Below are 14343 nucleotides of genomic sequence, written 5' to 3' on the forward strand. Positions count from 1 at the left end.
GGACTATGTCAACAAGTGATCTTAGGGCAATCCTGAAGGAGAATAAAACGGTCCCTACTACATTGGGAAGAAAGTGGCTTTGACTGCTTAGAAAAAGTGGCTTGACTGTATTGAGAATTCTACCTTGACAATTGCCGTTAGGACACTTAATAACAGGACCCTTTTTACATCCGCCCAAAAATTTCAAAGATCTAAGTGTTATTGAACTTTTAGGAGAGAAACATTAGGTTTCTATGTACTCTTAAATGACTAGAAGGCAACCATAAGATGAACTCATCAGTAGTTTCCACCCTACTTTCTATTTGCATTGATCCATCATGATTTCAGTCTGACTTGTGAAGCTAACCAACTCCTTCATTTCCTACAACCATATTATTAATCAAAAAAATTATGTGGAGCATATTATTAAGAAATTTATGTGCTTAAATCTTGGCGATTGACAATAGCATTGCATATCATTAATCCTCTTTTCTCCTTTTTAGCTTTCTTTTTTTAAAAATTTAATTTCTTTTCATGAAAACACTAAACCACAATGTTTTGTGCTCTTAACAGTAACACTAACGGAGATAGAGAGGAGAGGACCAAAACGAAAAGTTTTGAAAGTGTAAAGGTGACATTTTGGAGGGAGCACAACCAAAATTATTTTAGATTTCATTTTTGAATTTTAAACTAGATTTCCTTTTGAGGAAACCCTTAAAAACACCTATATCAAGGAAATAAAATGTAAATTCTAAAATTATGAAAACTACATGAAAATATCAAAAGTAACAAATGAAAAAATAGACCCCTGTTCTTCATTAGATTTTGTCCAGTTCTTTCCATTCCATACCAACCTATCCTCTCTGCATCAACATTGCTCAAATTTATAACACAGGAACCAAATTAACAACAATCTAAAACTTGGTAGGCCTATTCTTGCATTTTCAAGGCATACAGCCTGATCATTACCCTATAGATTGGAACTCATAAAACTAGGGGAAAATTTGAAAAAAAAAAAAAGTGTTTAAAGTTGCATCAAAAGTGAAAGAATCACATACAATTTTTGGGTCATCAAAGTTACAAATATGACTAGTCATCACAGAATAAAACAACCTAATCTGCAGCCATTTACTCCCTTATGTATAACTTCATTTTCACTCATAATTGAGTTCCTAAGTGAAATATTACTGATATATTATTATCCAATAGTGAAATCTATAATCTAAGAATCATATGAAAGGGAATACAATTAAATCAGCATTGAAATTAACTTTGAAGGTGAATTAACCCGTAGCATAATAAGAAGCAAACTAAAGATATTTCATATATAGTAAGCTTATAAAAAATTCTTGTAATGACTACCAGATCATTCTTCTTTCAGAATTATATAATGGAGAAGCGTCAACAGTAAACTAACAAATGAATAATGTCATCTCACACATCTGATGCATTCAGCAGTATTTTGGATCAGGTTCACTTCGTTGAATCCGCGGATGGCTTTGTCATGACTTTGTGTGAACTAATCTGCTCATGTATTTGTCTGAATTTCTCTTTAAGCCTCTTAATCTGAGAAAGCACTAGCACATTGGTCAAACAAATGAGAGGAAAAGGGAAAATGCCAAGATTGACAGTCAAGGAAAAAGATAAGGAAAGATAATTGCAATACCCTTTTCAGCTCAATCTCTGTATCTCGCTTCTGCAGGCCTAATGAGTGTTGTAAGTTAGTGATGTCGAAAATATTATCCAAGTCATCTTCAAAAGCAGATTCCAAGTCCTCTCGGAGGAGTGCAGGCAACTTGTCTACAACCGGCATTAAAAGGAAGCAGTTGAACTGCAAAAGATACACAAATAAGAAATAATGGGAAAAGAAAAATGAGGCCTAGAAAAGAATGCATCAAGATATTTTAAAGAAAATCAAATCATTTCCCCTCTCTGTGTTGTACATTTAGTTTCACCAGCAAGTTGTGATAAATCAACAAATACTTTAGCTAGTAAACAGCATAGTAGGGGAAAAAAACTAACTACATAAGGACAGAAGCATGACATGTAATAAAATGCAGAAAATAAAAGCAAGCAAAACTGACAAAATAAAATAAAATGTTAGCATTCAGAAACAGGCTCGAAATGTCCATCATCCAATTAGCACCGTTTCCCTCATCACTCAGTTGTTATTATTTCCATTGAATTACTCTAGCAATGACCAGAAATCAGGATATATATATAACCAACCTTTAACTCTGCAGATGCCAAGAAATATTCTCTTATGCCATGAAATATCTGTTGTACCAAAGCATAAACAATCCTTTCAGATGATGGAGCAAGCCTCCGATTCCAAAGTGTACTATCTAGAAGATCAGCCAACTTTGTTTCTGATGTCTGGATAGAAGAGCTTGAGTCAGTACCCAAGGCCAGATGACTGAGCTTTACATCTGCCCTTGGCTTAGAGTCCTGCTTCTCATAGGCAATGGATCCCAATGATGAATCAGGGGAGAGACCAGCAAACAAAGGATTACCACCTGTGTTGGACTGTTCTGTTCCTCCAAATGAGTCTAAAAATTGACGTAACCCAGCCCGATTCTAAAAATTGACATCAACAGTGACATGATTAGTAGAGAAAATTAATTGCAGAAACTAGCTACATTTCACATGTTCTTAACTTTTAATATAGCTATTGAGAGTCACATTGCAACAAATAAATCATGTTTTATTCTGTTTTCTTTACCAATCAAAAGCACAAACATATCCTCTCCATATGCACCATACAAAAGCCTACATTATATACACGTGTGAGATGTTATACTCTTTCTTTAGCATATGAAGGCATGTGCAGACATGCAACGGCAATACTCTTTTCTTTAGCATTTGAAGGCACAAATATATCCTTTCCATGTGCACTATACAAAAACCTTAAATTACACAAACACATACATATACATAAACATATAAACTTTAAAAAAAATCAAAATCAAAATTTATAATATAAAATAAACAAGCAAACAAAATTACTACATCACTGAAGTGACTAAAAAGAAAAAAGTTACTCATGCTTATGTAAAATCCAAGAAATGGTTATATACTTAGCATAGGCTAATATCAAAAGGAAAGCAAAACCATCTGAAATGCAGCACAGCACAAGAGGGGTTGGATTGGTTATTTTCATGGGCATTTGAATGCCTCGTAAATAAACTATATTAACCTTATTGTGGAGGGACCAAGTGACGTAACGGGTGGTGCTTATTAAATCCTCCATACATCTGCAGCAAAACATTTTGAACAATGAGAGAAGATATCAGGGGCAAACACAACAGACGATTTTTAATAAGCATCATGCACACGCAATATCCTAAAACATCTTATGAACACCTGAGCATATGGGAAACGTCGAAAAGACAGAACCTAGGATATTCTTTGATAAAACAAAAAACTTTCAGGTTCTTCACAATCGCTATAATCGATGTACACCACCAAAAATAGAATTAAAAATATGCATGAGTACAAAATACAAATTACATCCTTGTGGATAGGGGTTATTTTAAGTTACCTCCTTAGCTATTTAGAAACTGTCACTAAACCTCCATATAGTTTGGGTTAAAATGATCACATTTTTTTCCCAATTGATAGATCCCTCATCATGACATGTCACATGATGGAATCTAATCCTTAGAATGGGCGGGAAAATAGCTATTATACTTTCAAATCCAACATCAGTAGTTATTTTTCTAGAGTTGGCCAAATGGGGTGGGTGGACCACTCTAATTTTGAGATAACCAAATGGGCTGAGTTCCAAGAGTTGTCTTAGGAGTGGACAGTATGTTTTTTCACAACATATATGATGCTGATCTCTAACACTCCATAATGATTTTCAATGCAAAAAACAACATTTTTGCAGTGTATGTCCAAAAACAAAAACTTTAGAAAACACTGCAAGAAATGGATGCAATGCCTTACATTTTACGTTAATATTGCCAAAGACATAAGTTTTTGCACAATAAGAAATAGAGAAATTGACACGAAATTAATTCCTGGTAGTGAATACTTGGAGAATGGATAAAAAGGAAAATTTTCTCATGCTAAAAATTTCACTGTTGTCTATAAGTTCATTAGCTGTAAAGGATTTTATAAATGCAGACATCTACTTTGATGTTTTAAAGCAGATATTATTTATCGAGACAAGGGCCATTGCTACCTTCTAACAATGAGAATAATGTATTGGCATGTTACATGTATATAAAAATTCAAGACTAATCAAAATAATATAATTGTAAAAGAGGCAACCAGTTACTTTTCATGGCAAGCTCTTTCAGTGGATTCAGCAAAGTTGTTAAAGGCAGTAGCAACACGTCTGAGAAACACTTCATGGCCACTTAAATACTCGCCATCTTTCTGTTGAAACCAAAGAATACAGGATGAGTAAATTATAATATTATAATTTTGGACAAATTAAAAAATGATATTTCTGTGGTCTATAAACATAAGGGACAAAAGCCATCAATCCACAAACAGACAGAGCCCATACTTGAAGAAGATAAACAGAGATAGGAAGCAATCTCTTCAGAATGTGCAGCAGTCTACCACCCAACTGCAACAGAAAGTGAGAAATATTAGCTTTCGAGAGAAAGCAACAATAAGGGAGCTAAAAACCAAACCTTGTGATTTGTGAGAAAGAAGAAAAATTATGCAAACTATTCAATGAATGCATGCACAAATCTTTATTTGAAAGGGTAATTATCAAGGAATATAGTCAATCTCATCCACAAATAACATGAATAGATGTAGTAGATGGGGATCAAAACAAAACAATAAGAGATATTGGTCAAGAAAATTTTGACTCACTAACAATTGACAAATGCCAAAAAGTTCTAGTTCAAATGGATTTCCTTCTTCCATAAGGAGTGTAGATTAATGTTAAGGGTTCAGAACCTACTTCAAAATAGTAATAGTAACAAAATTTTGACTAACATTAAGCCATCGAATAAGAAGATCCTAAATTATTTGAAGGTTTAATAATCATCCACATGCCCTTTTGGACGTTAATTCAATGACAAGAAAAAATTTAATCTTATCTGGTACATCTTGCTGAGTAATCATGATCATCAAAACAATATCCTGAAAATATTAAGTCATTATAACACTAAATCCCACAAAGAATTCAAGTCTGGTTTATGAATTTAATTAATTAGATTACTCTGCCAGGTAATTTTACTTCCCACTCAAACAGGTACGCTAGGAGGGATACTATCCCCATACTTTCTTCAGTTTTATCTTCTCTTCTTCAATAAATCACAAAATCTATAAATACAAAATTAAAAAATTGAATAATATTCATGATCTCAGCTATAGCTAAGGAAAATTTTTATAGATCCACCATAAGACGAGATATGCTATACAGTAAATATTGGCAATTAAGAAACAAAAAATCCATAAAAGGGGTACAGCAGTCTATAGCTGTTATGAAGAGAGCAAGCCCACCCTTTTTCTAAAGACAGTTGTCACTCTCACAAGGCACCCCCTTGGGATATGTTACTCTCTCACCCTCTGGACCTTCTCTTTCAAATATCTTAATCTACTACTGAAATTTCGTTGATGAATTATACTTTCAAAAACATAATGACACCAACAGCTTTATTCCACTGCGTGTGACATTGCTCACAACACCACAAAAGTCAAGAAAAAGAAAAATATTGAAAGGTAACAATACTGATCACCTGATGAAGAAAAGGTTCAAATGTGTCCCTAGCCTTTGCAACAGCTATTACACAAGCAGTCCTGATTTCTCACAAAAAGAAGGAAGAAAGAAAAGGGACAGATAGAAAAATTAAAACAAATATTTATAAAAGCTAAAATGTTAGGAACCCATGGGTAGAACTCACCCTTGAAAACCGGCTTGCAAGGAGAGGGTGCCCAAGAGTTTGTAAACACATGGTTAAGCTTATACTTAATCCATGTGGGACACTAGGATCATAACATATAAAAAAAATATCCCACATACATGATGAAATTAGAAAACCATCATTACCTTGAGTAGTTTGTTCCATCATGAATATCTTCTACACCACAAGCATTTACAATTTCTTCCCGTGTAATTGGAGGGCATTTAATGCCCCCAACTACAAAACGAAATTCAGCCATGGCACGGTGATACTGTGCACCCCCGTAAAGACGCATTCCCGCATTCTACACACAAATGAAACCCTTCTATATAAATTTTCTTGAAAATCTAAAAAGTTTGTGAAACAATAAATCTTATCATTCGATATATAATAGTTCACTAAATACTTATCCACATATTAGTATTTTTTAGAAGAAAATCTCTTTATATTTAGATTAGGGGACCCATTTAATTCTATAAATTAGAATGTTACATATGCAGTACTCCATCTCACATTGGACATGTATTGGGTCAATCTAAACTATACAAGTAATTATGAGAAGCTACAACTGTGATTAGTCCTTTTGGATAACATATGTGGCAAACAAAAGCCTCATAGATTTGAGTGGAGGGAGATTTCCCCTACTCAGGATTTGGAATGGAAGTCACCACTGACTGGGAATGTGATAGCATCATGCAGGCATGTACTGAGTTTCGCAACAAGTATATATTAGGTCGACTTAAGCTATATAAGCAATCACGGGAAACTCCAAATCATGACTAGTCTTTTTGTGGAATCACTCAAATGTGGCCAGTATATCCTCAGGTCGTGACAAGCTACAGGGTAGAATTTATAAAAGCAACTCAACTCACTCAACATAGCCTTAATCCCAACTAACTGGGGTCGGCTACATGAATTTTTTTATGATGCTCGACCATGTTAGGATCAATCTTCCTAGTTACATCCTTAATAATCATATCTTTCCTCATAACTTTCCCCCACATCATTTTTTCCCTCCTTTTGCCCATTTTGCTCCTCCAAATTAACATAAAAAGAATAGACTAAACAAGAATTCAAGAAAAATAAAATATGACACAAGTAAAATACACTATAAAAGAGAAAGGTACACAGCTTTTCAGCTAAGTAACATGTGTTGAGTTATGTGGCACTGAAATATATAAAAGCTTCAGCTCATAAAAATGTCTAATGGCAGACAATAGTATGCCTTACAGGTATTAGCTTGTGAGGAAAATGAACACCATCAGAAGCAACAAATGCCCCTCCATTAATTCTCTCGTCTTGTAGTGTTTCACCTATAATAGAAAGACACTGATTATCAGAATTGAACAAAGCAGAAGGAGAAGAAAATGACAAAACGTTCAAAAGTAAAGTGTAATTTCAGTTTCAATGACAACAGTGTAATGATAATATCAATAATATGATTTGAGTTGTCCATGGTAAGCAACAACAAGATGATTTACCAAATTTATCTGGAGGAGCAACAACTGTCCCTTTCAATAGCAACGACAACTGAGTAATAAAGCGTAGTTAGTTCAAATGGATAATTGTGAATAGGGATTTAATATTGTAACGTCAGCAATGCCAATATCAGAGATAGATATGTTAGTGCATGTGGGTGCAAATTATGTCAATAGTATTGAAAGTGTTTTTTTTCCACATTTCATTTGTGGTGCTGTTTTTCATTTTTTTTACTATTTTAGTTTTTTTTTTTTTTTGCTTAATATATACATTGTGTGTTGTATGGAGGAACTCTTTATTAATATTTTTCATATTATGTGGACTTTAAAGTACTCTTCAAGTACAAATCCCACCACAAACTAAGAATTTCCTGAATAATTCATGCACTGTCTTTCCATTGCCAGACTCTATCCTTGTTCAAGAATATGAAGCCACCTACAAAAATTAGATATTGGCACGTGACAGGACTAATAATTAATATGACTACTAGAGACTGATAGGGCCCTAATTGAGACCTTGGTCAAGAATAGATCATGAAATGCTCGTCCTTTCTCCTTTAATTTCACTTCATCCAGGGTGCTGCACATAAAAATAAGATAAAATAAAATTAATTAATAGATAGAAAGAAAGAAAACTATAATAAAAGATTCATTTACAATTATTATTGGTAAGTTACACATGAACCTAGTGAGTCTTGAACCCACCACCTCACCTTCCACACTGTTATTATAGAAGGAGGAAGCTCCATTTAGGCAAAATTTAAATCTGTCTAATATTGCCTTCAAACAAACAATTATTAAAAAAAAAAAGGTAAATTTCAGTAACTTACCTTAAGGTTTGAGCTAATGCCAATCAAGTCCAACACATTTCAAAATTGACCAACTTGGTCCTTAAAGCCAATTTAGTCCTTAAACACTGTTAGTGCCGTTAATTATTCTAATCCCGCACTTCTCTCTCTGATTCTCTCTAGATCTCTCTCTCTCTCTCTCTCTGATTCTCTCTTCTCTCTTCTCTCTCTCGTCTAACCTTTGCAGAAGCCATGAGCTTCAAATCTTTAGTGATTTTCTAGGTATTTTTAATGATATTAATTCGCTCTCAGAGTTCACAGATACCACAATAAATTTGGGTTGTTTGCGAAGGTAAACAAAATGAGAGTGAGATATGGGTTTTGGTGGAATTAAGACACGAGAAAAAGTTAAAAATTGAAGGTTTTGTAGAGACCCACATAGTTATATTGGAGTAAGCAACAGCTTTTGTGGGTTATATTAATAAAGATTTGATTTTGTGGGTGTCATTTTGGATCACTGCAAAATCTGCTGTTTGGAGGGTTTTAGCAAAAAGAAAGTGAATCCATGTTAGCAATTGAAGATTTTGCAGAGACCCAAATAGTTATATTGAAGAAATCAACAGCTTTTTGATGGGTTATATTAATAAAGATTGGATTTTGTTGGTGACTGAAAAAACCTGTTGTTGGCACAAAAGAAAGGTGTAGGGATAGTGAAGATTTTAGCAACTTAGCTCGATGTTCTATGGCTGGGTTTGGTATACACACAGAGAGAGAAAAGAGATGGACGAGAGAGGAGAGAGAACAGAGGGGTGAGAATAATTAATAGCACTAACAGTGTTTAGGGAACAAATTGGGTTTAAGGACTAAGTTGGTCAATTTTGAAATGTCTTGGATCTAATGGACATTAACCCAAATCTCAGGGTAATTTAACTAAAATTTACCCTAAAAAAAAAAAATGTTTTATGAGTTAAACTTGAGACCTGAGTTCCCGATTAATTTCATTCAGCTTTCTTGTTGTGTTGTTGTACTCCTTTTCTAGAAGTGGAATGATCAGTGGAATGCTATCCATATACCTTGCAAGCATAATCTTAGCAAATATTTAGCCACAGAATATTGCAGGAAAACTAAGAGTACTTTGACTAGAATAGGGGCAAAAAATAAAATGTAAAAGGAAGAAATATATGTACCTTTTCCACAGCAATTCTTCCAAGAATAATCTGAGTTTGCTTACACCTATTCTACTTATTTCTGCCTTTGACAGTGTCCTGCCCAACTTCTCCTGCAAAGATGTAACATCTTCCACCTCTCTCAAGGATATTGCCTGCATTATAATATTCACTCATGTTTTGGAACAACATTAGAAATAAAACAAACAAATAACCTTTAACATATTCACATATCAATATTACAACAATAGACACCTCACATGTACAAAACAACCAACAAGCATTCTGTGCTCAACTCAACTAAATGTCAACCCCAGTTGATTACTAAATCTTTTAACAACTATTTGGGTTGGTTACATGGATCATATTTTCTGAAACAGCTTTAATGATCACAGCTTTCCTCACTAGCTTCGCAATGTCTTTTTTTGCCCGTAACTATCTTCAATGTATTTATTGGTAATAGTTGCACAGGAATGAAGCATCACAAGTGAGTCTTGATATTGTATCTTACCCTTTACTTTAAATACCCGACTAGACAAAAAACTAGAAAAAGAGTGATTCCCTGTATTCTAATCAAACCTAACCAACTAGGGTTTAACCGGTGGTCGGACCAGTTACGTCATAAATAATTCAACTAAAATAATAATTTTTAATACTATAAATAAAATAAATTAATACTCCCTTTTTCCCTTTTTGTTGATACTCTATTTCATTTAAAATGTCTCAAAATATTTTGTGAGCTCTCACAACATATTTTGAGAGATACATTTCATTTTGAACTTATGAGAGAAATTTGTAAAAAATAATTTCTTGTCAATTAACATGTAAATTTTCAATGTGGTTATTGGTAATAGTTGATTGGGGGACTTGTTGATTTGTAAGAACTTATTGAGAGTTTCATATTAGGAAAATAAAAGAAAATGCTATCTCTATTAATACCACATTCCATCACGAGTTTTGAACATTAAATGTTTAGACTAGCTTTTTTATAGGTATAACATTCTTTTCAATGTTAAGTTTGTTATGCAGCTCATTTACTCCCTCGATAAAAGAAGCAATGCATATAAGCTTAACTTCTTCTTTTTCTAGTGGGATGAGTCAAAAAAATTATAATTATTAAGACAAAAACAGGTTCTAGTGGAGGTTTGACCAGTTGAATAGTTTTGAAAGATGGTTGGCTTTTTTTTGTTTACCTATCAAAAAAAAAAAAAAAAAGAAAGATGGTTGACTTTTTCAGTTTGAGTGTGGATAGGACCAGCACACAGTTAAGTCGGTCGAACAAGCTGGTTCGGTTCAGTTTTTAGAACTATGAAGCATGCTATTTTCCAAATGAATATGGGTTATCATGCAACTAGAAGCATCACTCCCCTTCTGTTAGTAAACTGTTGAAGTTTTCAGGAAAAATTAACCTAATTAAGTTGTTCTTATGGCAAATCTTGAATTTGTTGAATAATGCTTCATTCAGACAGCATACTTGACTAAATAGCATCGAAGCAGATAAAGAAGCCAACACTGACAGAACAATTATTATAACTATCATGCATAAGCAATTTGAATGAATTTGATGCAAAAAGACCAACAGAATTCTTTTCTTTTTAGATAAAGACCAAACAGAATACTGAAAATGTATATGTCTAGCATAACTGGTTTAATAGCTTAAGGTGAGAGAACCACCAAAAATCAACTACAAAAGTAGAGGAAATTTGATGATAACATCAGGCAGACTATAGGAACATGGAAAAACTTCCGCAAGTCTTAACACTACCATTCAAACATCAACAGATTAGAGTTGCTAGATAAGGTGAGTAGTTGTAGGCTAAACCTGTTTAAACTCATCATTTGTTCTGTAAACTGAATCATGTTCAGAACCAACTCTTCCTGAAGGCACAGATGTGAAGAAGGGAGAATCACCCAATATGAAGCCATCAAGTGTACATGCAGGCGGTGAAAGGAAGACTTCCACATCTGAAGAACGTGCGAATTGGGGTATTTTCGTATCAAGCTTGGTCGAGACAATTACTGTTCTTGAAAGCTCAGGATCAATCTGTAAAATATCATTAAAACTTTCAAGCTTTTAAACTTGTTTATCGATATATACACTTTCTATATGTGTAACTGAAAACTAAATTCAAATTTGTAATTGTTTGCAGGATTGCAAAACTTTTGCCTGAAGGTAGTAGACTCAGGTAGGAATAGGGATAATATCAGGGTTTTTCTTTGTGACTTGCCCCAAAAAATAATTGCAAACTCAATAACTCCAGGCAAAAGAAGACTGTTGTCATTCTATAATACTAGCCCTAAGACTATTCTGCACTTGTTATTAGATTTTCAATTAAATTGTCCATTGGGCTGCTGTGATGAGTAGATGCAAGGTGAACTGAACTAGTTTAAGATGGGAAAAGGAGATTGATTGGTGATAAAACCATTTGAAGAAGAAGGATGCAAGATGCAGGAGCAACCAAGTCCAAAGCAAAGTGAATCCACTAGTTCGCTTGGTTCTCTCACTAACTAGCATGGGTCCAGTTTCTGTGTCATAGTTATGTTTAGTTTCATACTATTCATATTAGCTACTCTTTGGTCCATGCTCTTTTAAAGATTCCTGTGACTAAATGTTTAAAGAAGGATGAGATCTTATTGATTAGTACAAACAGTCTCTTAAATAGTCATTTTAGGCAACATTGTGTCATCTATTTTATGAAAATTCATCAGGCTATTTCTTGCACTGTTAAGCCTAGAAACTGGTCTTTTCTAGTTCCAACTTCAATCTTTCTTTCTATATTTTCCTATGAAGATGATCTGCTGTCCTAGAGCACTCTCTCACACTGTCCTAATCAAACTAAGTGCAAAGTAAAGTATACAATTATAGGGTAAAGTAAATTAAAAAATGAAAAAGAAAAAAGAAAAAGAGAAATGGACGTACTTGCATAACAACCCTACGTGTAGTTGCATTGCTCCAGTCACAACAATCTTCAAGACATAATATAATGAACTCTTTGTGCTGCATTTTAGCTCGCACAAGGGATTCCACTGCACGAGCTTGACTCTGCCAAGAACAGAACGCAAAAACAATTACCCTTACAATCCAAATTTTTTATTTAAAAAGAAAAACAGTGGTTGAGTGTATTGCGTTAAACCTGTAGCGCTCGATTCTTTCGACCTGGAGCAGGAGCAATTAGTCCAGGAGTGTCAATAATGGTAAGGTTTGGACAATGCTTATATTCCACTTTAATGATTATTTCCTTAGTTGAGAATTGACAAGGGTCGCGTTCCAACCTCATATTTTCAGCTTCAATGTAGGCCTACAGAACAATAACAAGAAGAAAATCACACTCTCACGTGGATAACCAATTCAAATTGGAGAATTCTAACAAATTTTAAATAATAATAATAGTAAAAAGAAGGCAAATAACACATTATATTATAAACTTTCACCATGTTCCCCCAAGCAATGCACAATTGACACCCTCGTTTCAAAAAATTGTACCATTCTACTCCAAACGATCTAAACTAAGAGTTAAATTAGACCAAAATTGCGATTTTTCATTGCAACCAATAAGGGTATTTTCATAATTACATCCAGTTTCCATCTCATTTAACTCCCAATTTAGACAACATGAGGCACATTGATACAATTCTTTCAAATCAACTGTCAATCATGATAGATTTCACTAGACGAAAATTAATAAGGCTATTTTCACCAAAAGTCTGTAGCTCAATTGGTTGACATGTCCTCACCCCTCCCCCTCCCACATTGGTACAATTATTTCAAATTGGGATGTCAATTGTGCAAAGTAATAGTTTACATGTGGGTGAAAATTTTAGAATAAAAAACTATAGTTTCCGTCAAGACCCTTGTAGAATTCAAATCATCCCTCCAACATTGTAACTATTGAATTATCAAAAATAAAAAATATAAAAAGAGAGATAGAGAAGAAATGTGACCTGAATTTGTTGAAGAGACTTTTCATCAGCAAGCGTGGAGTCGGAATCAGAGACAAGGCGGCAGAGAGGGAGGCTGCAAAGAGGGTTATACTTCATGTGGAGAGTAATGGGGCGCCTGGTCTTGGTGCCGCCGCCGACATGGTTGAACTGGAAACCCATGAGTGCTTCCACCAGTGCGCTCTTCCCGTCCGTCTGATGACCCACCACCAACACCGCGGGGGCCTCGAATGGGGTCTCGAACTCTTGAGCCAGACTGTGTAGCTCGTTGTAAGCCTCGTACAGCCTCCATTGCCTCTCCACTTCCAGTTCCAATTCCGAGTCCTCCATTGTAGCAGAAGAAGTAATGCCTAAGGAGTCTGACCCATCTTCTTCACTTCCCTCCATTCTCATTTTATCACTGACACGGAGTCCAGACTCAAAAGTGTGTTTACTCAAGTTTTTACTGTTTCGAGTTTACTCGTGGAAGCAACGTACCATATCCATCGATATCCACTTTTTCTTTCGGCCCGCCCGATATATCCACTTTTTTATCTTTTCTATTTTTAAATTTTAGGCAAAATCCATGGGAAAATGGCTATTTGATTTGATCCGTTTATTTTTGGAAACCACAGTGTGATTAATTTTTTTAATTTATTTTATTATTTAACTTATTTTTATCTCTATTTATGAGTTTATTGTACTTTTTGATACTATACATAAGTTCATTGTATTATTTCAACTAATTTTTATCTTTATTTACAATAATTTCAATAAAAAGTTTTCAATTTTAACAAAATAAGTGAATTTCAAATAGACCTTACATATTTTGCCACTTAAAATTCTGCATAGTACAAAAACCAAGATATTTTGCAAGATAATTTGGAAAAATGGTTGTTTGGCTAAATAGTTTAAAAATAAAGGGCTGATAAATGAGAAAACGTTCTGTCCCAAGCTGGTAAAAAAGAGGTTATTTATACCACCAATCAGAAGCTGTCACGTCATATATTTAATGCGGCCTCAGTACACTCTATCATAAGGATTGTAGCTCAAATAAAACCAAAATCATCAAACACGTTTTGTTCAAAAGCCCTTACTTGAAGAAACAGCACCCGCACCAACGCCTCTTTTTCTCTGACCAATG

General features: G+C 34.2%; 1 protein-coding gene across 1 annotated transcript; it reads right to left on the reverse strand.

Annotated features, from left to right (window-relative positions):
• Positions 1-1275: 1275 nt before the first annotated feature.
• LOC115955354 (dynamin-like protein ARC5) lies at positions 1276-13725 on the reverse strand. Its single transcript, XM_031073460.1, has 17 exons — positions 13224-13725; positions 12416-12580; positions 12202-12324; positions 11104-11325; positions 9303-9436; positions 9096-9188; positions 7844-7907; positions 7331-7379; positions 7080-7162; positions 5996-6153; positions 5685-5745; positions 4496-4558; positions 4262-4362; positions 3176-3233; positions 2209-2556; positions 1646-1810; positions 1276-1545 (listed from the first exon to the last, which is right to left on the reverse strand). The coding sequence occupies exons 1-17, from the start codon at positions 13611-13613 to the stop codon at positions 1453-1455; spliced, it is 2370 nt and encodes a 789-aa protein (XP_030929320.1). The 5' UTR covers positions 13614-13725; the 3' UTR covers positions 1276-1452.
• Between the last annotated feature and the right edge of the window lie 618 nt (positions 13726-14343).

Source organism: Quercus lobata, chromosome 8 (genome assembly GCF_001633185.2).
Source record: "Quercus lobata isolate SW786 chromosome 8, ValleyOak3.0 Primary Assembly, whole genome shotgun sequence".
NCBI lineage: Eukaryota > Viridiplantae > Streptophyta > Magnoliopsida > Fagales > Fagaceae > Quercus > Quercus lobata.